Consider the following 27,441-nt stretch of genomic DNA (forward strand, 5'->3'; position numbering starts at 1 on the left):
TGAGGAATAATGTCAAGAACCTGCTGGAAATCTAGAAATATCAAATTAATGTGAGAACCCTGTCGGTAGCGATCGATACTTCGTGTGAATAAAGAACCATTTGTGTTTCATAAGGACCCTATTTTTCGTAATCCCCGCTGACCATGAGTCAATAAGTCGTTTCCTTCGAGGTATTTCATAATGTTTAACACAGTATACATTCGAAAATCCTCCTGTAGACCAATGTTAAGGATTTCATTTTGTAATCCTGCGGTGGTAATTACATATCCTATATCGCCTATAGGTTTGACCCGCGAATATTTCCAGTCTTGAGGTACTGAGGAACTGATTTTTCACCGAGCGAGTGATTGTATATGAGTGATGAAATAGGAACTTTTTCATCTGAATATTCTGAAAGCAAACTAGTAGGTATAAAATCTGGCCCGGAAGACTTCCTTTTATTAAATGATTGTATTATGTAAATTGAGTTTGGTTAGTGGCGGGGGGGGGGGGGGGCGAGGGGGGGGGGAACGAAAGGAAATGGAAGGAACTGGTGATATCAGCTGCACCGGGACTTTATGCGAAATCAGCCAAACGACCGAAACTGTGTGCCCGACCAATATGAGAATCCGGGTTCTCCTGACCACTCTTTTTTTTTCGCCATTGGACAGGAAAGGGAACTACAAAACAGAGATCTACTTGCAACCACCACTTGTGTCATAAGAAAAGAAGAACTGCATCTCTTCACGTGTTAGTGCCTATCTACGCCTATCCCTAAACATCTCAGCTGCTACTAAAAGGGGGAAGGGGTAGGAAAGGAACAAAGGAGGGGGAGAGAACATACAGGACGGCGATGAAAATAAAAGTAGTTGGAAAGGGGCTTTCATGTCACTTCTTTTATTTTATTTTTTACATTGATTTATTTTTTATTTATTTTATTATGTACCAAGATTCCGAGAGTCCCTCGCGCCTTCAGATGGTGGGGCATTCAAATGTCTTCTCGAAATTGTAATGGAGATTCAGTTTCAAGTTCGTTCAGGGCATCATGTCGGCAAAATAAGCATCAGCATTTATTTGATGGCTTGGACGTTTCAGCTGGAACGAGGGGTCGTGAAACTAGTCCAGTAACCCAGTTCTGATCAGCGCCAAAAAGGTAGCGGACCACAGGATAATGAATCTCGTCCAGGAATAAGTGACCTGGTCGGTTGTCTGTCGGATAAGGATATCTGCGCGAGTCTCGAGATGTCAGACGACGGACCACATGAGAATCAGTGGGCGTCTGTGCCGACCACACCACAGTGAACACATATGGGTGGGTCAGCGAGAAGGATGCAGTGCAAACGAAACTGGTTGCTCTGTTTGCCACTGATGGTGATACACGAGGCGGATTGGACTCTGGAGTCGAGAAAGCACGCATCCACCGCTTTCCATACACGACGCCATTTAATCTGGGGAAATTTGTGTTCGCCGGCCGAAGTGGCCGTGCGGTTAAAGGCGCTGCAGTCTGGAACCGCAAGACCGCTACGGTCGCAGGTTCGAATCCTGCCTCGGGCATGGATGTTTGTGATGTCCTTAGGTTAGTTAGGTTTAACTAGTTCTAAGTTCTAGGGGACTAATAACCTCAGCAGTTGAGTCCCATAGTGCTCAGAGCCGTTTGAACCATTTTTTTGAAATTTGTGTTCGCTGGGATTGGGGGCCGGTGCACTTGTAATGCGTCATGTACAGCCTTTGTCCGGAGTATCTGCGGAAGTGGTAAGGTTTGCAGGACGCAACTTAGTACTGCAAAGAAATGCCGGAAGTGATAATCGTGGGTGGCATGTGTGATAACATGACTGGGGCTGACATGGAGATCAGTGCACATTCATGTAAAAGCAGACTAGTGGGGCTCGTCGGACAACGGCGCAAGACTTTCAGTTGTGAGCTAACGAAACTGTAATAACTCTGTCCGGCATGAGGACTAAGCCAAGCCAACCATGCCTCCGTGGGAGGGCGAGGGAGACACATTGAACTTCCAGTAACATCCTGATACAGACAAAGGATCCCATCACCATAAAGATACGACGGGCGAGGGTAATCGGAACAAGGATTACTTGCGCTGCATGAGGGATGCGAGTGGCATGGTACAATTTCGAGGGGTGTAAGCCAGTGACCAACAAAGCGAACCCTGATCGTTTGGAGGAGACATCTGCTGTTTGTTGCCGCAGAACGACAGAGATCATTCATAAAAACAATGTCCAAGCAGCGAAAGGTGGCGATCACACTTAGAGGAGCGTTACATCTCTCAGGTAGACTCTCACCAATAAGCAGAACCTGCGCTTTGGAAACTTTACGAAAACTGCCCGATGCCTCCCCATATGTGGCCACCCATGTCCTGAAATTCGTGAGCCACGTCCTCCGGTAGGATGTTTACAGTGAGTGCCACTACCTCCTCTGTTAAGATCACGTGATGAGGAACAGCGGCGTACATTCGCGCGAAATGGGAACAGAAAGATTTACTAATGGCGCATTACGTACCACATCGTCGTCCTTACATATCAGTGAGGTTATGTATATGAACTGGACGATGACGCCGGCGTCTTTGAGGAGATGGTACATCAAAAGCGTTTCGTGAGCCATATGGTCATGGGTGCAGGATCTGACACACGTAGCTTCCAAGTGTCGTCGTATGAGTGAAGTGATCCGCGCTTTAGCACGATGCACTATCGCTGATGGAAGGGAGAGAGTGCTATCGAACTGCAGTTATATAGTATCACATAACAAACTTCCATGGTGCTCGCATTCTAAAACTTGACGTGTTTGTCATACCCATCAAAGTCCTTCATAGAGCTGGTTTCATCCAGGTTAGATACCAGGATGGGGGGGGGGGGGGTCTAGGTGGGGTGAGGTCGACGACAGAGGGCCCATTCATCCTCAAAAATCCATCTGCAGCAGCAGACAGTCACGTGGCCAACATTTAATTTCCACAGGCCACGACTGTGTCACACCTGTCGGTGAGCGAGGGCGACATTGCATATGTAGACCTCATGGATGGAGAAAGTCATTAAGGTGAACTCGGTCAGTGATGACAGCCGCACCTTGGGAAAGTTATGGGTGTTGATCAATAGGCCCTTGTGACTTGAAGTCCCAACTGAGGACCAGATCATCCAGGGGACATCTAAAAACTGCGTTATTTCATCGATGTTGACTGTAACTCGATGGTGCATTTACATTTAGGATGTGGACGCCAAAGAGCATGATGGCCATACCGCTATCAAGGTACACAATTCCAGCGAGGAGCCTCACACAGAGATGAATGGCCACTGGGCTACCATTTCAGAGGCATGAGGTATGTGGCTCATGTAGCTGGTGGGAGTATAGAAATCACTGATGCTCACTACTTGGAGAAGGGCAGTGTCTGCCTCAGCAGCATAAATGATATATCTGAACATTGATAGCTTATATGGAGTCCGAATGGTAGCCAGATTCATCGTCACAAATGCCGTAGTGTTGTGGATGAGTTCCCCCTATTGGTACGGAGGGTCCTGTGGAGATGTCCAGCTGGCATGAAACATATCTTGCAAGCACTGTGGCTGCAGTCAGTGGGGGGAAGTTGGGTTGGGCGCTACCTATAGGGCAGTCCTTGATGGCTGAGCCAGCATCCGGGTCTGTTCCATTGTCGACATCATCAGCCCATGAGACTGAAACAGGGGCAGGTGACTGTCTCACCCAGTGAGGGTTACAGGTCGCGATCTGCAGAACCTACTTCTACGTGATCCTTCCTCGTTAGACAGGATCACAGCCAGAGGAAAGGACGCTTGCCAGATGAGGCATCGAGAGTGGCTAATTCTGTCATCAGGGCGCTCAAAGAGAGATCACTGTCCAGTACTCGATCCACTAACAGTGATGCCATTTAAACGCGTGTCTCATCGGAGGACGTTCTTCCGTTTTCAGGGCGACCACGCATTCGGAGATGCTTTTCACGTTAGAATGTGGCAAAGGCGTCCAAAGTCATGCCCATCAGAAGGAAATGTGAGGTAGGCACCACACTCGATATCCATGGGGTGGGTGGGCCATTCATTAAGCTCTGGAAGGTTGTTTGTCTCGTCGCCATCTCGGGGGATGGTGCCAGTGAGGTCACGACCGCACCGTAGTTCCTGAGGGGAGTACCAGCAGGATCAGGCGCTTCCTGAAGTGATGTATTCGAGTTGCGAATGGTCGGACATAGGTGTCTGGTAAAGAAGTAACTTTCGCTTTGACAGCTGTGTCACCAATCGGAATCTGGAGCAAGCAGCGGCAGAGACAACCGACCATAACATGACCCTCTTGTCCACAGGCAGCACATGTCCTTGCTTGTCCATCATGCATGATGATGGCTCCATCAGAACATAGAACGGTACATTTTTGGACAGTTCGAGTCTGATCTGTCGGATACCATTTAAGACGCGGTACATCTGCCATTTTTCTGCTATGTGGCCCACAACGTTGCCATAGGGTTGGAAGAGAGGGAGCACAAACAGCCGAATTGTTCAAAGATTGAAACCAGCGTGGTATACAGTCCCCTCCCCAGTATGCCCGTCAGAATGTTTTTAGTCCAGCTACGTCAGCACACGATTCCTCCAATACTGCCGATGACAGAAAAGTAAAAATCTATCATTTGGAGTCCAGGCGTAGATCTTTGCGAACGAGGTTTTCAATTTCATAAGCTCGTCTTCTTGCATGTTTGGCTTGGATTCTAACTTTAAGTGTTGTTCGGCCGTAAGAGCGCGCCACGGGATACAATACTGATAGAGGCGATACAGCAGAAATATCGCGATGCAGAAGTAAACATCTCCGGAGCTGCTTCGCACGTGACCACGGTCGAAAGCCGATTGATCACTAGGCAGCTGGGCTAAGCACTGCGCCACTCAGACGCGATGTTAATCGTGAACGCGCGGACCGCCTCGGCGGACTCCTCTGCCGACTTCCACTCCCACTACCTGCAGTCACTGTCCGTTTGCTCCATGCTCGCTAATTTTAGATTCCCGCATCTGACATGTCCAAAAAAACAGACAACACGCATTCACAATGACTTAAACTTCATCAGTACACCAAGGTATCTACTCTCAGATTCCTCGTGCTGGTGGTTCTTCTTTATTCCAATTCTGGGATATTTGCGGCATCTTCTTTGGTGAGGTGAAAGAAGTTCATAAAACCATTTTAGAAACTCCCCTTTAGTGGTGGTGTTTTCGGTAACATTACCATTGCCATTAAGAGGACGAAGTGGTTGATTGTGCCACGCCTCCATGGTACTTTACACTCGACCAGAATCTGCTCAGATTGTGTGTCAAAGTGTGAGACAGAATTTCTATGTAGTAGCTACTAAAAGCATACCGCACTAAAATAGAAGCTCACACTCAGCTTCGAGCATCCTTATAAGCCACCATGCTCTTTTTCGTTGCTTGTGCAACAGCAGTTGTTTTGTTTATCATGGGGGCCCGTTCCGTCTCTTATCAATCCACTAGGTATGAAAGTCTCTATCGCTATTTCTTCCAATTCAAGCTACATGTGGTCGACTCTTGCACAGTTAATAGTTATCATAATGCTGATTATCAAGAGGTTCGAATAATTAACGACACTGTGAAGTATAGCCGTGTAATTTACATTAATATACGCCACAACTTGCGACAGAATAATTTGGACACCTTCAGCCACTAATTAAATGGTTTATCCCATCAGTTTTTGTAGTTTCACAAGTAGAATGAAAATATGTATCAGATGTTCTCGGTACACTTGTGACGTTAATTCTAAATGAAAACACGTATTTTCGATAGTACCTTTCACTGTCTAGTCACGAAAGCAATAGGTTGTCGAAAAATTAACAGCATCACAGAGATGTAAAATTATTATTTATTTGTTTGGTCTTCGCTACTACTGCAGTGTACAAGCAAAGTATATACAGTAGTGGTGTGTAGGACCTCGAGTAGACCCTCCACGGATTGCACTGTCCTTTTCTGTTCCGAGTACCTTTTGACGCTTTCTCTTCTTCTCTCCCGCTCTGCTTCCGAGATCTTCGGTATCCGTTTCTCCTGTGTGCTCCACTAGTGATTGTGTATCCTATCTTGATCTCTGGCATATTAGTGGGTGTATACTTCCTTCCCTTGCTTCTCATGCATCTCTTTTAGGGCATAGTATTTTCTCTCTTCTACCTCTTGTTGTTCTGCACCATTTCTTCCCAATGTAATCATCTCAACCGCATACACAGGGCGAACCAGAGCTATATGGGTTCAAATGGCTCTAAGCGCTATGGGATTTAACATCTGAGGTCATCAGTCCCGTAGAACTCAGAACTACTTAAACCTAACTAACCTAAGGACATCACACACATCCATGTCCGAGGCAGGATTCCAACCTGCAACCGTAGCAGCAGCGCGGTTACGGACTGAAGCGCCTATAACCGCTCGGCCACAGGGGACTGATGACCTCAGACGTTAAGTCCCATAGTGCTCAGAGCCATTTGAACACATTACAGACGTCGAACGTCGTAGGCTGGGCAAACTGGTAAAAACAAACAAACAGCTAACTTTGGCGGGACTAACACCGGACTTTAATGCTGGGCAGAGTACAAGTGCTTCTGAACACAGTGCACCGAACGGCTCTAACGACGAGCTCCTGCAGCCTATGACCTATGCATGTATCAATGTTAACAACACGACAGCAGCAACTACGACTGAAATGGGCACGTGACCATCGTCACTGGACATTGGCGCACTGGCAGAGTGTTGTATAGTCTGATGAATTCGACGGGAGATGGCGAATCCGTAGTCTTCCAGGGGAACATCGCCTTGACACGTGTACTGCAGGAGGGAGACAAGTTGGTGACGGCTCCATCATACTTTGGGGAACATTCACGTGGGCATCCGTGAGCCCAGCGGACTCGTTTAAGGTACAATGACGGCCAAGGAGTACCGTGCACCAGCTGCAGACCGCATTCACCCCTTTATGACGGTCACGTTACCCAACAGTAGCGGCATTTTTCAACAAGATATTGCCCCATGTCACAAGGCCAGGAGTGTGATGGAGTACTTCGAGGAAAACAGTGTCGAGATCCAGTTTACCTGATGGCCCCCCATCTCGCCAGATCTGGACCCCATTGAGTGTGATTGGTATCGGAGTTCATCGCCCCCTCCCCGTAATTTATCGGAATTAGGTGACTTGTGTTAGCAGATACGGTGCTAACACCCTCCAGCGACCAACCAAGGCCTCATTGCTTCCACGCCACGACACCTCGCCTGTGCCAGAGGTGGACATACCGACTAGTAGTTAGGTGGTCGCAATGTTCTGGCTGATCAGTGTAACAAGGTACTGTCTGACTGAGGGCAGTCTGCACCGGCACTATCACAAAACGGCACACAGAATCAGGAATGAACCAGATACGAACAATCGTAACTGCGAAAATACCTGAGAGAGATTCCTGAACCATGAGAACCAGGTTTAGGGTTTCTTTAAAAAAAAAGTATGTGTGCGGTTCGGGCCTGGAGGGGCCGCAAACTCGTATTAATCTCAGCGCACGTCTAGTGCTGTTGCTGTGTCGTTGTACCGCGAAATACTCGCGAACGGCAGAGGGCCGAAGCGGCGGAACAATTCGAGCGACATTTCTAAACTCTGTCCAGAGTAATGACGAGTTAATGTCCACTACAGCATCGCGGTGAGTACCTACTGGAGCCGCGCGGGGTAGCCGCGCGTGGTAGCAGCGCGGGGTAAGCCGCGCGGTCTGGGCGTCTAGTCACGGTCCGCGCGGCTCCCTATGTTGTCCTCAGCGGAAGTTGGTTTAATTTAGATTAAGTAGTGCGTAAGCATAGGGACCGATGACCTCAGCAGTTTGGTCACGTAAGACCTTACCACAAATTTCCAATTTCCAAATACTTATTGCGAAGTCGTGGTTGCAAGCGAGATGGCAACTGCTGGTCCTCCCAAGGAATGAGCTGGAGCTGTAAGCAGTTTTCGGCTGTTGTTATTTTGAGAGGTAATAATTAGTTCAAGACGTCGGCGACAGTTATAAACATTCAGTTTTGAACATAAGTGGTGGTGGGAGGTGCAGGGATACCGAAAACCCCTGCGTTCTGCAGGTTGTGTCGGAGCCAGGGCAGGCAACACCTGTGGCAAAAGGAAGCCGCCAGTTGTACCGCCCAGCACGCGAGAACCAGCCGTCGGCGCTCCCTACAGGTTGCCACCAATCCCATTTTTTGAAGGTGCAGGCGTGTACCATCCACCCAGCTGGTGAAAGCTCCGATCGCCGCCATAGCGGCAAATTCCTGCAGCTGCCAAAACTAGTCTTCTTACTTTTATTGCTCGCAAATTCTACACTTACGGACACTGATTGTAATTACAAAATTTTATTCCCATACATTGGCTTCTAAAGCTAGGTAACGGAATAAATCCATCATTACATAAATATCTCCTTCAAGAGCAGTTAAAAAAATCAGTACCTACGACTCAAACTTTGTCGAAAACGACCATCGCATTCTGTATGGAATCACAAGACTCGTACTCACGTCACGAAGTGAGCAAGCCGGCCTGAGTGGCCGTGCGGTTCTAGGCTCTACAGTCTGGAGCCGAGCGACCGCTACGGTCGCAGGTTCGAATCCTGCCTCCGCCATGGATGTGTGTGATGTCCTTAGGTTAGTTAGGTTTAATTATTTCTAAGTTCTAGGCGACTGATGACCTCAGGAGTTAAGTCGTATAGTGCTCAGAGCCATTTGAACCATTTGAAGTGAGTAATTATTTTCTGTAAACAACATATGTTCTGCGGCGTTTGTACTTATGTGCATCGAACTCTTTAGCTGTCCCCATAGGAAATAGATGAAGGGCCCTATATCAGAGGAACGTGGCTGTACCACAAAAGGCCCTGTCCTACAGGTCATATCCAATTCCCCTTAAAGTGAAAAACTGCCTGTGATCACAAATCAACAATATGCCGGAGATCTTCCCCGTATTGCTCTAGGCGGTGCTCAGCAGTTCCACGAGTGTACTGTCGGGAAACGGGTGTTTAACTGCACCTCACGAGCCAAATAACAACATCCTAGCTTCGATGATGAAGTTTGTATTGTGGGGCGCTCAACTGCGCGGTCATCAGCGCCCGTACACATTCCCAATCTGTTCAGAGACAAATCCAGTCACTTTTCATGAATCATGATGGAATGATAAGGGCAACACAAAAACCCAGTCACCAGACAGAGAAAAATCCCCAACCCGGCCGGGAATCGAAACCGGGACCTTGTGATCCAGAGCTAGCAACACTAGAAACTAGAGGACTTCTAGCTTCGACATTATCGCTATGTTATTAAGTTGCATAAAATTATGACGCCGTCGCCTAAATATTTGCAGTCGGATGAAAACTGTTTCTTTCGTATTCTGCTACATAACATCAGTATCGTCGATTCTTTAAAAGCATCGGAATCTTGTGATCAAAACAGCTTCAAAGGTCTTATTTCTTTAAAAATGTGTTACTGTGTTGAATATTAGACGATAGGGATGTAATACCTTTATGACTGAAGGCGGAAAACCCCATTTGTCTTGGATTTATTAGTTTCGGGTCGTCCAATGGACGAATATGGTCTGGGTAATTTGTGCTCCGTTTTAAGAAAAGCTGGTTTTCCACGCATATCAATGTTTATGACATATCTCCTGATCTGTGTGCCGCACAATGATATAATTTTTCAAGTACATTCGGTGCTGTATGTGGATACTGTCTGCAAAATGTGTTACGAATAGAGTTAGTGGTAACAAAGTACTAAATTAAAATGTCGTGCCTGATGTTGAAGTTTTACTAAATAACCAGAGAGAATGTAGCAAGGGCGTTCATTAATTTGTGCGGAGAAGGGGTGGAGACAGCGAGAAAAAGTTTTGAAATTATGTGTAAAGTTCTCTCTTCGTCAAGTGTTACGCTGCCTCAGAACATTGTTCCTAACTTTAATACTGGGTTTGTTGTTTCAAACCTGTAACGTAAGATTATGACAGATTGTAAAGTTTTAAATTCGATAAGTATTATAAATAAAGAAAAACTAATAACCAAAGATCTGTGGGCCCGGCAGCCGTTATAAGGGCAACCTGCAAAGAGGATTGGACGATTGTTTAGCTGATTACTAATGTACGAGGGTTACCCAGAGAGTAATGCACCGCATCTTTTCCCCAGCCGAAAACAATGCTACGACTGCGAAACGTTACGAATGTTTTATTTGAAGTCTCCTTACTGGACGCGCCAAGTTCCCGTCACCTCCGACAGATAGCGTAGCTGCAGGACAGTTTCAAACTGTCGTCTGTAGGTGATGTACGTTACAAGCAACGTGCCGTCATTGAATTTCGCACTGTACAGAAGAAAACTGTGGGGGATATTCACGAACGCTTGTGTACAGTGTATGCAGCATTTTCTGTCGACAAAAGTACAGTTAGTCGCTGGGCACGGAGGGTGAGAGCATCAGAAGTCGGTTCGGCGGAGCTGCACGATTTGCAGCGGTCGGGGAGACCACCCACGGCTGTCACATCTGACATGTTGCAGCGAGCTGATGTCATTCGCGAGGAGACGCGCATTACGAGTCGGCAGTTTGTGCCGCATCAGTAAGCGAAGAAAGTGTGGATGCAATTATCCGCACTCTTGGACATTCAAAAGAGTTTGCAAGATCGGACCCGCGGTGTCTACCGGTCGATCACAAATCGACCAGAAAAAACATTTTGCTCGATTTGTTGCAACGTTATGAAGCTGAGGGGGGAGGCCTTCTTGTCCTGGATTGTGACATGTGATGAAACCTGGGTTCACCATTTTGAGCCCCAAACTTCGCATTCCTCACAGAAGAATAAATTCAATGCAACTGCTACCACCGGTAACGTCATGATCACCGTGTTCTGGGACTGTGAAGATGTGATTCTCATTGATGGGATGCCAAAAGGCGGTATCATTAATTCAGAAGCATATGTCAACACATTAAGAAACTCAAGACGAGCTTCCGGCGACGTCGGCGTCACAGCAACCCAGGAGATGTTTTACTGCAACACGATAAAGCTCGGTCCCACAGAAGTGTGACGTTGCTGAACACATCGAAAAACAGGGTTGGACAGTGTCATCCCATCCACCCTACAGCCCTGACCTAGCCCCTTCGAACTTCCACTTGTTTGGGCCATTAAAGGGTGCCATTCGTGGAAGACATTTTGAGGACGATGAGGAGGTGATTCACACAGTGAAGCACTGACCCCGCCACCAGGTCAGGACTGGTAGCGACAGGGCACACATGTCGTTGTTTCGTGCACACCGTTCCTGTGTGTGTTTAATTCTCTTTACGTTCAATAAAGAATTGTTGAAGAAAAACACTGCGGTGTATTACATTCTGGGAAACACTCGTAGCCAAGTGGCATGTGGTAACCAGAGCACAAGACTGAACTACTTAGTTTGGTATCTCTTATCAGTCATTTTTTCAATGATAATTGAATTATGACCTTAAGCTGTCGACAGGCGTTGATATACATCAACGGGGACAGTTGAAAATGTGTGCCTCGACCGGAACTCGAACCCGGGATCTTCTGCTTACATGACAGACGCTCTATCCATCTGAGCCACCGAGGGCACAGACATGTCAGAAAGAACAGATAACATCTTCATACAGTTAAGGCTAACCGACCATTGACCTTCTTCTTCTGTGTGGACGCACACGCATTGTCCGAACTGTTACGGCAGATTGTATGCCGCGAGTAATGAGTGTAATGGACAGGTGCACTATGAATGTATTGTGTGGACATTAAGTTAGGAATGTGGGTCTCACGGGGAGCGTGTAAGGGATAAGTCCCTGCAGTTGTTCTATCTTCTGTGACCTCGGTGGCTCAGATGGATAGAGCGTCTGCCATTTAATCAGGAGATCGCGGGTTAGAGTCCCGGTCAGGGTACACATTTTCAGCTGTTCCCATTTATGTATATAAACACCTATCGAAAGCTTAAGGTCTTGATTTAATTATCATTTCATTCCAGAGACAGCACGGTCACCGATGGTATCTGTTCTTTCGGGGACATATCCGAAAGAACAAATACGATTTTCATATTTTTTTTCGATGTCTAGATCCGTTTTCTGTTGACCTGACGCTAGTTCAGTGGTCTCTGAGGTGTAAAATCAAATTTCCGTCATGGCTTGCAAAATATTTGATTAAAAAAATGATCTGCAAGTAGCATGAACATAAAAAGGATATTAAAATTTCCAAAGAAAGCCCACAACATACTGCACAAGAGCACTAAAATTCTGGAAAACCATAACCATACATTTATCTTAAGAAAACTACAAGTTCATCGAGTCAAAAGTTACGTATGTTACGCAGTCTCGTACCGATGAACATGATACATCAGCTCTGTAAAATCCTCACGCAAATTCAGTATTAGTCTGATAATTTCAGTGGTTCAAAATAACAAGACTGCACTGGTAATTATTGAAACAGAGGAAAACTTAAATTTCCATTCTCTGGAAAAGTGCAAAACATCCCCACCATCGCGTGAGGTTTTCTGGGTCTCCTACAACGCCGTGCATCAGTTCTGGCACGGACACCTGTCTCCGAACTGACAGAGTGCTCCAATGATTCGGGCTGAGACACGCTTCCTTGCTCTAGGACAGCTGCAAGACCCGCCATGGGTTGAACAGCGGCGAGGGTATACAGGCGGACGCCCACGCACGGAACTGTTTCTGTCAACCTACAGGTTATAGAGCCCGTCATCATGCAGAATATTTCCAATCAACGTTTGGTTTTGGAAAATATTAGAAAACTCCTATATACCGGGTGATCAAAAAGTCAGTATAAATTTGAAAACTGAATAAATCACGGAATAATGTAGATAGAGAGGTACAAATTGACACACATGCTTGGAATGACATGGGGTTTTATTAGAACCGAAAAAATACAAAAGTTCAAAAAATGTCCTACAGATGGCGCTTCATCTGATCAGAATACCAATAATTAGCATAACAAAGTAAGGCAAAGCAAAGATGATGTTCTTTACAGGGAATGCTCAATATGTCCACCATCATTCCTCAATAACAGCTGTAGTCGAGGAATAATGTCGTGAACAGCACTGTAAGGCATGTCCGGAGCTATGGTGAGGCATTGGCGTCGGATGTTGTCTTTCAGCATCCCTAGAGATATTAAAAAACTAGAAACCCGCCTCGATTGCGAAAAAAGCACTTAGTGTTAACCTAGGTTTCGGCGTAGATAACTACACCTTCTTCAGAACAATAAAACCCACAAGTGCCTAAGAAGCCTTTGTCAATGATTAAAAGAACACCATAGCTATACATTTATAAACAAGAAAATGGTTCAAATGGCTCTGAGCACTATGCGACTTAACTTCTGAGGTCATCAGTCGCCTAGAACTTAGAACTAATTAAACCTAACTAACCTAAGGACATCACACACATCCATGCCCGAGGCAGGATTCGAACCTGCGACCGTAGCGGTCACGCGGTTCCAGACTGAAGCGCCTTTTAACCGCACGACCACACCGCCGGCTATACATTTATAAGCGAAAAGAAGAAAAACACAAACAGTACATGTGTACAAAGTCAAAACCACTACTTAACTTAATGGTGTACGCTCCACCTCACAACGGCCTATGTTCGGTGGGCATGACCCGCCATAAACTGCAGCTACAAATGGTCGCTCACTTACACGCTCGACCCGCTACCTATGCACATGCGCAAGACAAGAGAAGTTACTTGAATTCAGTTCAGCGTCTGTTTCAACGTATGTGTGTAAAATTTTTTTTTCTGTTATGAAATTGAAAAAGTCATCCCAATTTTCGGGTTTAACACATGTAGCCTGCATATCACTATCTATTTGTATGACGAACCGTAGTTCGAGATGTATTACATACTAGCTTAGCACTACTGTTTTGCTTGCTTAGTCTCTATGCTCTGCACTTTTTTTTCTTTCATAACGTTTATACGTTGTTCAAAAATTCCAAAACTTTATAAGGCAACAGAGACGTTGCCTTTCCGAATGTACTTCTCACCAAAAAGCAACTCTGGTAGCTGTAATCCAAGGTTTTTGTGATTCACACCTTTTGCGATTTTGTGGTGATACTTCCGTAGGAACATTCATCACCTAACACATATTTCTTTATATCTAATTAAGAAGTCAAATATCAGTTTTCGTAGATTTAGCTCTAAAAACGTTTTCACAGTGAAACATTTTCATAAAACATTTCACCTCATATGTTACCCCACTAGAACTGAATTTCAATAAACAGTGACATGTGCAATATTATTTGTTTTTACCAAAGAAGCCAAATACAACTTTTCACAGCCGTAGCGTCAAAAACGCTTACATGACAAAAGATTTCCAGAAAGTATTTCATTCCCTATTTTACCCTCATAGGGGATGAATTCCGAAAAACAGTATTTCGTATTCTAACCGAGAGACCAAATGCAAATTTTCGTAGATTTAGCTTTGAAAAGGGGCTCGTAATATAATACTTCATAAAACATTTCGTCTCCTATTTCACATCATTAGGAGCTTAATATCCAAACACACTGAAACGAATTTTTTATTTGTAACTGAGAAGTATAGCGGGATTAGCCGAGCGGTCACAGGCGCTGCAGTCATGGATTGTGCGGCTGGTTCCGGCGGAGGTTCGAGTCCTCCCTCGGGCACGGGTGTGTGTGTTTGTCCTTGGGATAATTTAGGTTAAGTAGTGTGTAAGCTTAGGGACTGATGACCTTAGCAGTTGAGTGCCATAGGATTTCACACACACACACAAACAGTTTAGTATAATTATCAGAGATTTAGCTTCAAAAAATTTTAATAAATCTTTAATAACGATTTATTTTCAAAAAAGTCTCACGCACTATTTCACCCCCATAGGGGTTAAATTTCCAAACATGCTGAAACACGTATTTCTTTATTTTTGACCGAGATAACAAATACCAATTTTCGTAGCTCACGCTTAAAAATTGTCTTAATTGCGAAATATTTTCAAAAGATATTTCATCCCCTATTTCACCCCCTTAATGGTGGAATTGCGAAACATCACTCCTTAAAAGACTTCTTAAAAGACACCTACAATATAAAATTAACTTCCTATCCAAATTTCATGTTTCTATCTTTAGCTGTTCGGCCTGGGCGATGATGAGTCAGTGAATGAGTGAGTCAGTCGGGACGTTTCCTTTTGTATGCAGAGATGGTGAAAATCAAAATCACTGGGACCATGTGAGGGCTTTACGCGTTTACTAGTGTGGGTACACCTGGGCGGTTCAAAATGGTTCAAATGGCCACGAGCACTATGGGACTTAACATCTATGGTCATCAGTCCCCTAGAACTTAGAACTACTTAAACCTAACTAACCTAAGGACATTACACAACAGCCAGTCATCACGAGGCAGAGGAAATCCTTGACCCGCCGGGAATCGAACCCGGGAACCCGGGCGCGGAAAGCGAGAACGCTACCGCGCGACCAGGAGCTGTGGACTCACACACCTGGGCGGTCCAGACTGTTTCGGGTGGTGTGCTGGCATTTCAGTCACAAAATATATTTAGTATACTCTACTATGTTCTCTATCCTCCGAATACGATACTAAACACGTTATCGAGTTCTCTGTAGTGACGTAAATCATAGTACAGGCTAAATTAACATAAAAGAAGATGTACGGCGAGAATTTTTACTCACCATTCCGGGAAACCACTGTGGCAGCGTGAGGGGACAGAAAGGATTAATGCTGGTTAGTACGAGCAAGTTGGGCACGACACAGCAGAGGCAGTGTAGCAGGAGTGTGGTCGGAGTGTACTTACACTCGGCTCGTTGACGACGTTGAAGGCCTCGATGGGCAGGGTGCGCGTCGACGGACGCTCCGTCGTCGTCGTGGTGGGCGGCGGCTGCGTCGACACCGCCATCAGCGACCCCAGCTGTGGGCACAGGGGGCGCGGTGAGTGCGCGGCCGACACAGTTCTGAGACTAAAACAACTTGCAATTCGCGATTCACCACAACACCAGACCCGATCAAGATCGACACAGTGGTAAAAGTAAAAGCGGGCAGGAAAATATTTCATGCACCATAAGGTAGGCAACCCAAGTTACATCGTCCATGCCCAGGGCAAATGGTGCAAAATGGGCTGCCTATCTTGAAGTGCGTGATATATATTTCTGGGCAGTTTTATTTTGCCCACGCTCTACACCTAGATATATGTCCACACTCCTCAAACCACTGTGAAGTACATGGGTGAGGCTATTTCTCACTTATCTGTCATTATGGCCTTTCTGGGTGTGTTCACGATGGGAGCACGGGAAGAATGATTACTTAAATGCTTCTGTGCGATTTGTGATTGGTCTGATCTTGTCCTAGCCGTCCCTACAGCAGCGATGAGCAAAAGAGTTGTAATATATTCCTAGATGAATTACTTAAAAGTTGGATCTTCAAACAATAATTAGGCTTCTCTCGGGAAAGTCGGCGATTATCATGATGCGTCTTCCAGTTCGGTTCTTTCAGTATCTTTATGACATTCTTCCATTGTTCAAACAAACCTCTGGTCATTCGTCGTATCTCCTGTCAAATCCTCACTGGTACAAGTCGCGCACACGTCAGTAATGTTCTACGATGGTTACGCTAATGTTTTGTAACCAAATTCCTTTACAGAATTATTGCATTTCCCTTGTATACCATCAACCTGAATCTGCCACGACCAAGCCGATGTGATGGTTCCATTTTATACCGCTAAGAATACTTAAACCCAGACATTTGTGTGGCTTGACCAATACTGGCTGTGACTCATTGATACTGTAGTCACAGTATATTAGGTCTTCTTTTCATTTTTTGGCAATGCAAAATTTTTTATTACTGAACATTTAAAGCAAGATTCATGATTTGAACCCCTCTGAAATCTTCATTATCAAGACCGAAGTGTGCCCTTTCAATACCAAGCCTTAATATTTGTGCAGTTTTGCAGATTTTTTTTTTTTTTGACATAGCACTTCATCATACATAGCCTTAGCATTCCAAAAAAGTCCAATGTTACTATTACTATTCTCGCAGTATGAGAAACAAGAATCTCAAGACCTCCTTCTGAGCTACTTCCACATCTTTCGATGACTCTACATCTAAAATAACGTGCTGCGTCCAGATATCTCCTATCAACTCACAAATTTCCCCTGCCACTCATGTTTATAATAAGCGTACGTGTGGCTCTGAGTCAAATGCTTTACGGTAATAAAAAAAAATTACTGTAGACGTAGGTTTCCACAGGCCGTTGTCACAGTCAATAAAATTCTTCTCGGTTTCGGGCCTCATTCTCAACTATAAAATTTCGACGTTTCAGGGACTACTGCAAGACGCCTTCATCGGGGCGTATGGATAGTGAGTAGTATTAACTCACCGATCTACAAACTACCATCAAAGATTCATACGTCAAGGACTCCGTCGACTTTGTAGCATTTTTGTAAGTCTCGGGTACTGATCTGATGGTCAATTTTGACGTGAAGTCTTTATTTACGACTGTACCCGTGACGGACACCATGAACATCTTAGAGGAACGCATGGCACCTGGTGTATGCGAACTAGTACGCCATTGTTTGACGACCATCTCTTACAGGTTGAAAGTAGATTTCTATGAGCAGACGGATGGTGTAGCTATGGATTCCCCTCTATCGCCTGTCGCAGCAGACATTTTTATGCAAGCGTTCGAAGAAACAGCACTCCAGTCTGCACCAGAACGCCCAGACATGTGACGACACCTTTGTCATCTGGCCACACGGAGGAGAAGAGCTTCAGAACTTCCACCAACATCTCAGTCAGCAGCACAGCAAAATTCACTTTACCGTGGAGACAGAAAAGAACTGGGTATTGCTTTTTCTCGACGTGGAAGTTTACTGTAGGCCTGACGGGAAGCTTGGGCACAGAGTTCATAGGAAGCCACCAACACGGACAGGAACCTGCATGCATGCTCCCACCACTATCCTATGCAAAAGAAATCGCCCCTGCAAACTTTCACTAAGAGAGCCTACAGGATCAGCGACGAACCCAATCTCAAAGGTGAACTACAGAACCTCAGGCCCATTTTTGGAGCTGAAGGCTACGGCATGAGTATGATACATAAAACTATGGCGCCAAAGGAGGAGGGCAATAGGGAGATACAGAACGAAGCACAGAACACCGTTCTGCTATCATACGTACCAGGGGTTACTGAATGTCTGGGCGACATTATCTGCCGGGCAGGTATTAAGCCGAGTTTTCGTAGCAACAACAAAATAAAAGACGTTCTGGCCTAGACGAATGATACAATTGACAAGTTTCATGCCGCTGGAGTTTATGAAATCGAGTGTGAATGTGGATTGGTGTATGTAGGTGAGACTGGGCGTCCAATAAGCACAAGGTTACCTGAACACGAGAGATATTTCCGCCTCAAACAATACAACAAATCAGCAGTGGCGGAACACCAGGAACAGTGCAGGATGAAGATCGAATTTCCATAGGCCCGTGCACTGATGAAACAGCCGTTTATTTTCAGGCGGAATATTAGGCTATGGAAATAACCAAGCGACCTGAGAACGTGAATAGAGAAGACTGGGCCGGCCGATGTGACCGAGCGGTTCTAGGCGCTTCAGTCTGGAACCGCGCTGCTGCTACGGTTCGAATCCTGCCTCGGGCATGGATGTGGGTTTAAGTAGTTCTAAGTTCTAGGGGACTGATGACCTCAGATGTTAAGTCCCGTAGTGCTTAGAGCCATTTGAACCATTTGAAGAGAAGACGGGTACCGACTTGCAGCGTATGGCTTCCAGCAGTCACAGCTTTGTGGAAGGACATCTCACGCAAAGCTTTAGGCCACAGCGGCGGAGGGTACACTGCCTAGACGATACTAGGCAGTTAGTATACAACGCTACGCTGCAGTCACCGCCCAGGTTCCCATTCGCCGGTTTTTTCCAATGTCAAGCAATAAAGGAAACTCCAATGGAAAATGCCTATTTCTGCCGATGATATCACGTAATGCAAAGACCAATAGAAGAACACCTAATAGCCTTCCTCCTCACCCTCATATCCAATGACAGTACTGCTCCATAGCGTATAAGTAACCAAACTAGTGCTTTTTTCAACAGTTAGCAGTGCACCCTGAGGAAGGCGTGTTGCAATAGTCGCCGAAACCTCGGAATTTAATGGTTGACAATGCGGTCTGAAACCCAGAAGAATTTTATTGACTAAAAAAATACTGCATGAAAAACGATTTCCTTGATCCACGACTTACAGGATGTCATGTAAGAACAGTAAGGCAGAGCTTCGAATGATTCAGGTTTCCCTCATCCGTGATGATTGCTATAGAGGGAATGACTCTCGTTCGAGATACCTTATGGTTACAATTGAGCTCAAAATATGTTCATACATTCTCCAAAAATTGTTTTTATGGGAATTGTGAACTGGTGTGACATACGTTTTCATGCAAGCACTGGGTGCGGTATGTTATTGAAGGAACTTACCGTATATTATGATTATTAAGAAAGGGTCTAGTACAACAGCAAACTAGGAACAGAATCCGGTAGGGATACGATCGGACGTTGGAGCTTTGTTCATTTTAACGATATCAACACGACTGGCCCTGAAATGTGTTTCACTCATTTTTCGAGTAGTATATGAATTGAACTGGTACAATAGACAGAAATTTCCATTCAGTGATTCCTGTGCCTTTCGGGGTAAGTCATTTTGCGTCATCCAGAAGTCGTTCGTCCCCATATCAAAGCTTCGACATACACTGATAAACCAAAATATTATGACCACTACCAACAGCGACGGCGGATGCCGCCTGGTAGCGTTTCGGGCACGGGACGCGCTATGAAAAGTTCCTAAGCGCAGCAGAGATGGATGGGGATCACCCTAACGAAGATATGGGTTCCAGGTAGGGAAGTCGAGATAACAGTTTTTGTCAAAGGACAGATTATTAATACGAAAAGCTTCTGAACGAGTATCTAGAAAACGGCGAAGCTGGTCGAATGTTCACGTGCTACTGTCGTGTGCATCTATGGAAGGAGATAGGGCACCTAAACTACCACTACAAGCTAAATGGTTGGACGTCCAAGATTCTTCAGAGGACGTGTGGTGCAGAGGCTTGTCTGCTCTGTGAAGTAGGATAGGTGGCGATCTGTGACATCTCTGCCGAAAGAGTACAACGCTGGGGCATGCACTACTGTTTCGGAAATAGCGTTAATAGTACGTTGTTGTATACGAACCTCCGCAGCAGACATGTACACATGTTGACAAAACGAAATCGTCAATAACGTTTCAGTGGGCACGGGACCCTCAGGATTCCACCGTCGAACAATTGAAACTTGGCTCTTTTGGTGAATCACATGATTGCTTCACTAGGTCGCTGATGGTCTCCACAAACGCCGTCATAGGGTGAACGGCGGCTTGAAACGTGAAGCGTGTCACGGATGCAGGGTGCTGGGAGCAGTATTACGCTATGGGAGACATTCTTCTGCGTTTGCATTGGACCTGTGGTAGTAATGGAAGACACACTGGCAGCTGTGTACCTCCTACATCCCTTCTTGTGTGAAGTCATCCCCGATGGCGACGTCATCTTTCATCAGTATAATTGTCGGTGTCTCGGAGTCAGAATCGTGCTACAGGCGTTTGTAGTGAACTCACGTTGATGTCTCGGGGACACAATTTGCTTGATGTAAATGCTACGGGACCCATCTGGATCGCAATCTGGCGCCATCACCGCCTATGCAAATCAGCGGCGCTTTATTTAAGCAAATTACGAGGCCTTTGCGTAGACATCTAACGCCCAGTACCTCCACAAACCTACCAAGGAACTGTCGGATCCTTGATACACAGAATCAATTATGTACGTCTTTCCAAAAACGGACGAACAATTTAATAAGCAGGCGGTCATAATGTTTTGGTTCACCAGTGCATATTAGAAAGAGATGGATGAAACTAGAGGTAAAGTGCAGCTTTAAGCCGAATGCACCATTGGTCGTACAGGGACCGCGAAAGCCAGGCGTACTAACTGAAGCCGTCAGTGTTTTAAAACGTCGATTTCACCGCTTCACAGTAGTTACAGAATTGTATCTACACCCAGACTCAGTCACACTACGTACATAAGGTGATAAGAACCTGTAGGCAGTGTCAACTGTTTTCAAAGTGAACATTTCTTTTACCATAATGTGATAGAAGAAGTACATAAGGAAATTGAAATGTATTCGTATATTTGATGTTACATGTTTCCGAACTGAATCATCCTTGTCAAATCATACAGTGCTATTAAACAATTAAGTCTACGGCTTCTGTACATCTTCCATAGCAAGCAGACCGCAGCTCTAAGAGTTCGAGTACATAACTGAAGGCCGTAGTTGAGAATGAAGTGGAACTAGATTGTAGCTTGTGCCCCTGTTATATAATCTGAACATCTAGTGAGCACCAAGGAAAGCAAGGATATATTTTATAGAAGGAGTAAAGTGCCCTATTGTGGAGGACATCTCCTCTACTCCTCGCAGAAAGGGACGTCACTTTGGCTTCCAGCAAGAAATTATTAGAATATTTTAATATGAGTGACTTTTCAGACGTTTACGTTTTACAACTTTTTGTTTCCGTCTGCGTGTCTTGATGCGTGTGTGTTTGGTGCGGTTTGCATCTGAAGTACAAGACGGCGTGGGGTAAGAAAGACAGATGACAGACTGAGACCGTAAGCAAATTAACTTCACCCACGAAGGAGGCAGCTTACAAAACAGCGATTCGTCCTATTGCTGAATGAGGTTCGCCGTTCTGGGAGGCTTTCGAGGTGGAATTAACAGAGGGGATAGCACCCTAGCAAAATGAGCTCGTCGCGACGCGGTTTAGTTTATTCTGAGGAAAGCACAGAGAACCTCTCTCCAGCCCCTTCTGCTGCAGTTTCTGAACGAGTCTATACAGGGTGGTCCATTGATCGTGACCGGGCCAAATATCTCACGAAATAAATGTCAAACGAAAAAACTACAAAGAACGAAACTCGTCTAGCTTGAAAGGTGAAGCCAGATGGCGCAATGGTTGGCCCGCTAGATGGGGCTGCCATAGGTCAAACGGATATCAACTGCATTTTTTTGAATAGGAACCCACATTTTTTAATACATATTCGTGTAGTACGTAAAGAAATATGAATATTTTACTTGTTCACTTTTTTCGCTTTGAGATATATGGCGCCGTAATAGTCACAAACTTATAAGTGCGTGGTATCACGTAACATTCTGCCAGTGCGGACGGTATTTGCTTCGTGATACATTACCCGTGTTAAAACGGACCATTTAACAACTGCGGAAAAGGTCGATATGAAGTTGATGTATGGCTATTGTGATGAAAATGCCGAACGGGCGTGTGCTATGTATGCTGCTCGGCATCCTGGACGACATCATCCAAGTGTCCGGACCGTTCGCCGGATAGTTACGTTATTTAAGGAAACAGGAAGTGTTCAGCTACATGTGAAACGTCAATCACGACCTGCAACAAATGATGATGCTCAAGTAAGTGTTTTAGCTGCTGTCGCGGCTAATCTGCACATGAGTAGCAGACAAACTGCGCGAGAATCGGGAATCTCTAAAAAGGTCGGTGTTTAGAATGCTACATCAACATCGATTGACCCGTACCATATTTCTATGCACCAGGAATTGCATGACGACGACTCTGAACGTCCTGCACAGTTCTGCCACTGTGCACAAGAGAAATTACGTGACAATGACAGATTTTTTGCACGCGTTCCATTTAGCGACGAAGCGTCATTCACCAACAGCGGTAAGGTAAACCGGCGTAATATGCACTATTGGGAAACGGAATATCGACGATGGCTGCGAGAAGTGGAACATCAGCGACCTTGGCGGGTTAATGTATGGTGCGGCATTATGGGAGGAAGGATAATTGGCCCCCATTTTATCGATGGCAATCTAAATGGGCAATGTATGCTGATTTCCTACGTAATGTTCTACCGATGTTACTACAAAATGTTTCACTGCATGACAAAATGTCGATGTACTTCCAACATGATTGCTGTACGGCACATAGCTCGCGTGCGGTTGAAGCGGTATTGAATAGCATATATCATGACAGGTGGATTGGTGGTCGAATCACCATACCATGGCCCGCGCGTTCACCGCATCTGACGTCCCCGGATTTCGTTCTTTGGGAAAGTTGAAGGATATTTGCTATCGTGATCCACCGACAACGCCTGACGACATGGATCAGCGCATTCTCAATGCATGTGCGAACATTACGGAAGGCGAACTACTCGCTGTTGAGAGGAATGTCGTTACACATGTTGCCAAATGCATTGAGGTTGACGAACATCATTTTGAGCATTTATTGCATTAATGTGGTATTTACAGGTAATAATGCTGTAAAAGCATGCGTTCTCAGAAATTATAAGTTCACAAAGGTACAGATATCACATTTGAACAATCGATGTTCAAACGTACCTACGTTCTGTATTTTAATTTAAAAAACCTACCTGTTACCAACTGTTCGTCTATAATATTGAGCCATATGTTTGAGACTATTACACCGCTACCTATCACAAAGCGAAAAAAGTGGTCCAAATAAAACATTCATATATCTTTACATACTACACGAACACGTAATAAAAAATGGGAGTTCCTATTTAAGAAAACGCAGTTGATATCCGTTTGACCTATGGCAGCGCCATCTAGCGGGCCAACCATAGCGCCATCTGGTTTCCCCCTTCAAGCTAGACAAGTTTCGTTCTTTGTCGTTTTTTCGTTTCACTCTTATTTCGTGAGGTATTTGACCCGGTCACGATCGATGGACCAATGCGCTGCAGTTACCGCCGTTTTGTTGCAAGTGTTGCCTCCCGTCAGTTTGGGAGGAACCTCGTGTTCAGCGAGCCGCGATCTGTTCGCCACGGTTTGCGTTAGGAAGCGCGTCGCAGCTGCTGCGGTTGGGACTGTGCTGCCACGAGGTATCGGCGTTGCACGTCCACGTGTCGCGACGCGGTAACCTTTACAGTCCACCACCCGTTTTATGTGATAGTATCCGTTACCAGTCGCTGCCTTCTTTCCTTATTGTGTTTCAGTTGGAATTACGTTTCGTATTTTCTTTCTAAGGACTTGACTTTGTTCTGCTACTGTAAGTACTTAACGGAACTACCTGTAACCCCAACTTGTCCTACACAAGTCAGTTTCTCTCCGCGCGGGTATTACCTGCGAGAGTTAGCTTTTGACTGGGCTACCTCGTGTTTGTGTTTCTTACTTTATGAAAATATGATTCCATTACGAGTAGTCTGTAGCTTTCCAGCTGTCCCTCCTGCCTTTAATTAAGTCATTACTAGGCGATGGAACAATGTAGTCGGAGAGGACTCCGTACGGTCCGGGACAGAGCATTACCAAGTGGGTGATCTGTTAGGTAGCAATCACATTTAGTACATCTCTGAAAGCCATTTATTCCATATTTCCATAGTCTACATAACAACAGACAGCTAGAAAACTTTGAAAGGCCGAGTGGACACATGGACATGACTGAATTTACACTTTACAGAGCGTTTGGACAATGTGTCAAAATCCTAGAGATTTGCGATGGTTGTCCTCGGCCTTGGAATGATGTGTGCGACTTACCGTCGAGGCAGTACAATATTACGACGATATTACAGCTGCTAATTAAAGAAATAAAAGAAAGGAGGGTAAGGAGGAATCATCGTACTGGAACCTAAGTCAGCATCAAGGAAGCTGTCGGGCATCACATTCATGGAAGAGGTCTCAGTATTGCGAAGTGTGGAAAGCAGTTCTTGGAAAAATCCTAGCTTTCAAAGAGGGTAATTGATCAGCATGTCGGGGCATTTTCCGGCAAACACTACGGTCCGACCATGAGTCTCCGTCTTAACCTGCTAGGGCGGCTCACAATATCAAATTTCCTGTTGCAGAATGAATGGTTAATTCCAGAATCAACCCTCAGACTGTGGAAGTTTGTCCCTGATATCCATTTTCCTACACTCCACTTCACTTTCTGGTGTTAAAGGTCCAACGCTGCAATGTTGTCATGACAAATACTGTATACAGGCAGGTGTAAAATCGCCTTGAAGTCTCTGCTTTCTTCAAAAATCAAGTGACAAATCTGAAATTCACGTATGGATCTATAGTATCAGTAAACATGTCGAAAATCTGTTCTCAACTAAAGGATTTTCGTCACAATGTAAGCGTCGTAAAAAAACAGCATCAACGATTGATGTGGTTCGTTTAGGAGAACGATACGCAGCAGTTTCATCAACAGCAGACTGCGTTTTCGGTTCTGATAAAATTAAGAATGTATATAAGTAGGGCACAGATAGATACCGCATACAGGAAAATTAAAGAAACGTTTGGACGAAAGAAAGCAGCTGTGCGATATTAAGAGCTCAGATGAAAAACCAGTACTAAGCAAGGATCGGAAAGCTGAAAGATTGAAGGACTGGATATGGGGGCTATAGAAGGGAGATCATACGTTATGGAAAGGGAAGAGGACGAAGTTGAGACAGGAGTAAATTGTCGGACCACTGAAAGACCTAAGTCGAAACAAAGTCCCTGAAGTAATCGACATCCCCTAAAAGCTGTAGACATCCTTGGGACACTATGTCATGACGAAGCTGTTCCACCTGGTTTGCAAGATTTATGAAACAGGTGAAATATCCTCAGACTTCAAGAATAATGTAATAACTCCAACCCCAAGGAAATCAGGTGCTGAGAGATTTGAATATTATAGAACAAATATTAACACGAATTATTTGCAGAAGAATGGAAAAATTGGTAGAAGTCGATCTCGAGAAGAATCGATTTGGATTCCGAAGAAATCTAGGAGCACTCGAGGCAATACTGACGATGAATTTGTTTTACAAGACAGGTTAAGAACAGGCAAATCTACGTTTGTAGCATTTGTTGACTTAGGGAAAAATAAGTTGACTAGAAAACTCTCTTAAGTTAGCATGGGTAAAAGACAGGGATCGGAAGGTTATTTATAACTTGTACAGAAAACAAGACGACAGTTATAAGACTCGAGAGCCACGGAAGTTAACCAGTGGTTGAGAAGGGAGTGAGAGAGGATTCTAGCCTATCGTCGATGTTATTCAATCGGTACACTCAGCAAGTAGTACAAGAAATCAAACAGAAGTCTGACGCATGAATTAAAGTTCAGGTAGAAGAAATAAAAAGTTTAAAGTCTGCCGATGGCATTGTAATTCTGTCACAGACAGAAAACGACGCGAATGGACAGTTGAATGAAATGCTCAGCGTCTCGAAAGGAGGACATGAGGTGACCGTCAACTGAAGCAAAACAAGTCTAATCGAATATAGTTGAATTGAATCAGGAGATGAGGAGGAAATTACATTACGAAACGAGATACTGAATGTAGTGGATGAGTTTTTCTATTTCAGCGGTAAAACAGTTTCTGATGGCCCAAGTAGAGAGGATATAAAATGTGGACTGGCTATGGAACGAATAGTGCTTCCGAAGAAGAGAAATTTATTAATATCGAATACGTTAAGCGTTAGGAAGTCGTTTCTGAATGTGTTTTCCAGAGCGTAACCTTGTATGAATACTGACGTGGACTATAAACAATTCAAGCAAGAAGATATTAGAGGCTTTTGAAATGTGTTGTTGCAGAAGAATGCTGAAGATTGGATGGGTAGATCGCGTAACTGATAATAACATATTGGACAGAGAGAAAAGAAATATGTTATACAGTTTGACTAAAAGAAGGAATCGGCTGACAGGGCACATTGTGAGACATAAAGGTACCAACAATTTAGTATTAGAGGAGAGTGCTGGCTGTAAAAATCGTAGATGGAAATCGAGAGATGAATACAGTAAACAGATTTACAACAATGTAGGTTGCAGCAGTTATTCGGAGATGAAGAGATTTGCACAGTATAGACTAGCGTTGAAAGCTGCATCAAACCACTCTTTGGACTGTAGGTGTTGTGTCTAGACAAGACAGCCTAGACACAATGAGAGGAAGCCGAAAGGCACGCGCTTAAACTCACGCAGGCTGGCGTGAGGTCTGAAACAGGATACGTAATGAATGCTATAAAGAAAAGTACGTAGCTTCTGGAATACTTAACTTTAATCCACGTTTGTAGAACATCGCTCTTGATGATACATTAATAGAATCTCAGTATCAATTGAATACGGCGCCTTGCTAGGTCGTAGCAAATGTAGCTGAAGGCTATGCTAACTATCGTCTCGGCAAATGAGAGCGTATTTGTCAGTGAACCTTTCCTTGCAAAGTCGGCTGTACAACTGGGGCGAGTGCTAGTAAGTCTCTCCAGACCTGCCGTGTGGCGGCGCTCGGTCTGCAATCACTGACAGTGGCGACACGCGGGTCCGGCGTATACTAATGGACCGCGGCCGATTTAAAGGCTACCACCTAGCAAGTGTGGTGTCTGGCGGTGACACCACAGTAGGCCACAACATCAACAACAGCAATAACACAATTAAAAGAATTATGGATCTACTGATGGGGAAGAAGTAACTCCTAGCTACGATGGTGCAAAC

General features: G+C 44.9%; 1 protein-coding gene across 1 annotated transcript in view; it reads right to left on the bottom strand.

Moving 5' to 3' along the window:
* The window catches only part of LOC126252896 (collagen alpha-1(XV) chain-like), a 269,979-nt gene that overhangs the window by 68,880 nt on the left and 173,658 nt on the right, over positions 1 to 27,441 (bottom strand). Inside the window, exon 7 of the mRNA XM_049953866.1 lies at positions 15,749 to 15,862. Coding sequence (XP_049809823.1) covers positions 15,749 to 15,862 — 114 coding nt within the window. The remainder of the gene's footprint in view (positions 1 to 15,748; positions 15,863 to 27,441) is intronic.

This window comes from Schistocerca nitens, chromosome 4 (assembly GCF_023898315.1).
Source record: "Schistocerca nitens isolate TAMUIC-IGC-003100 chromosome 4, iqSchNite1.1, whole genome shotgun sequence".
In the NCBI taxonomy this organism is placed as follows: Eukaryota; Metazoa; Arthropoda; class Insecta; order Orthoptera; family Acrididae; genus Schistocerca; species Schistocerca nitens.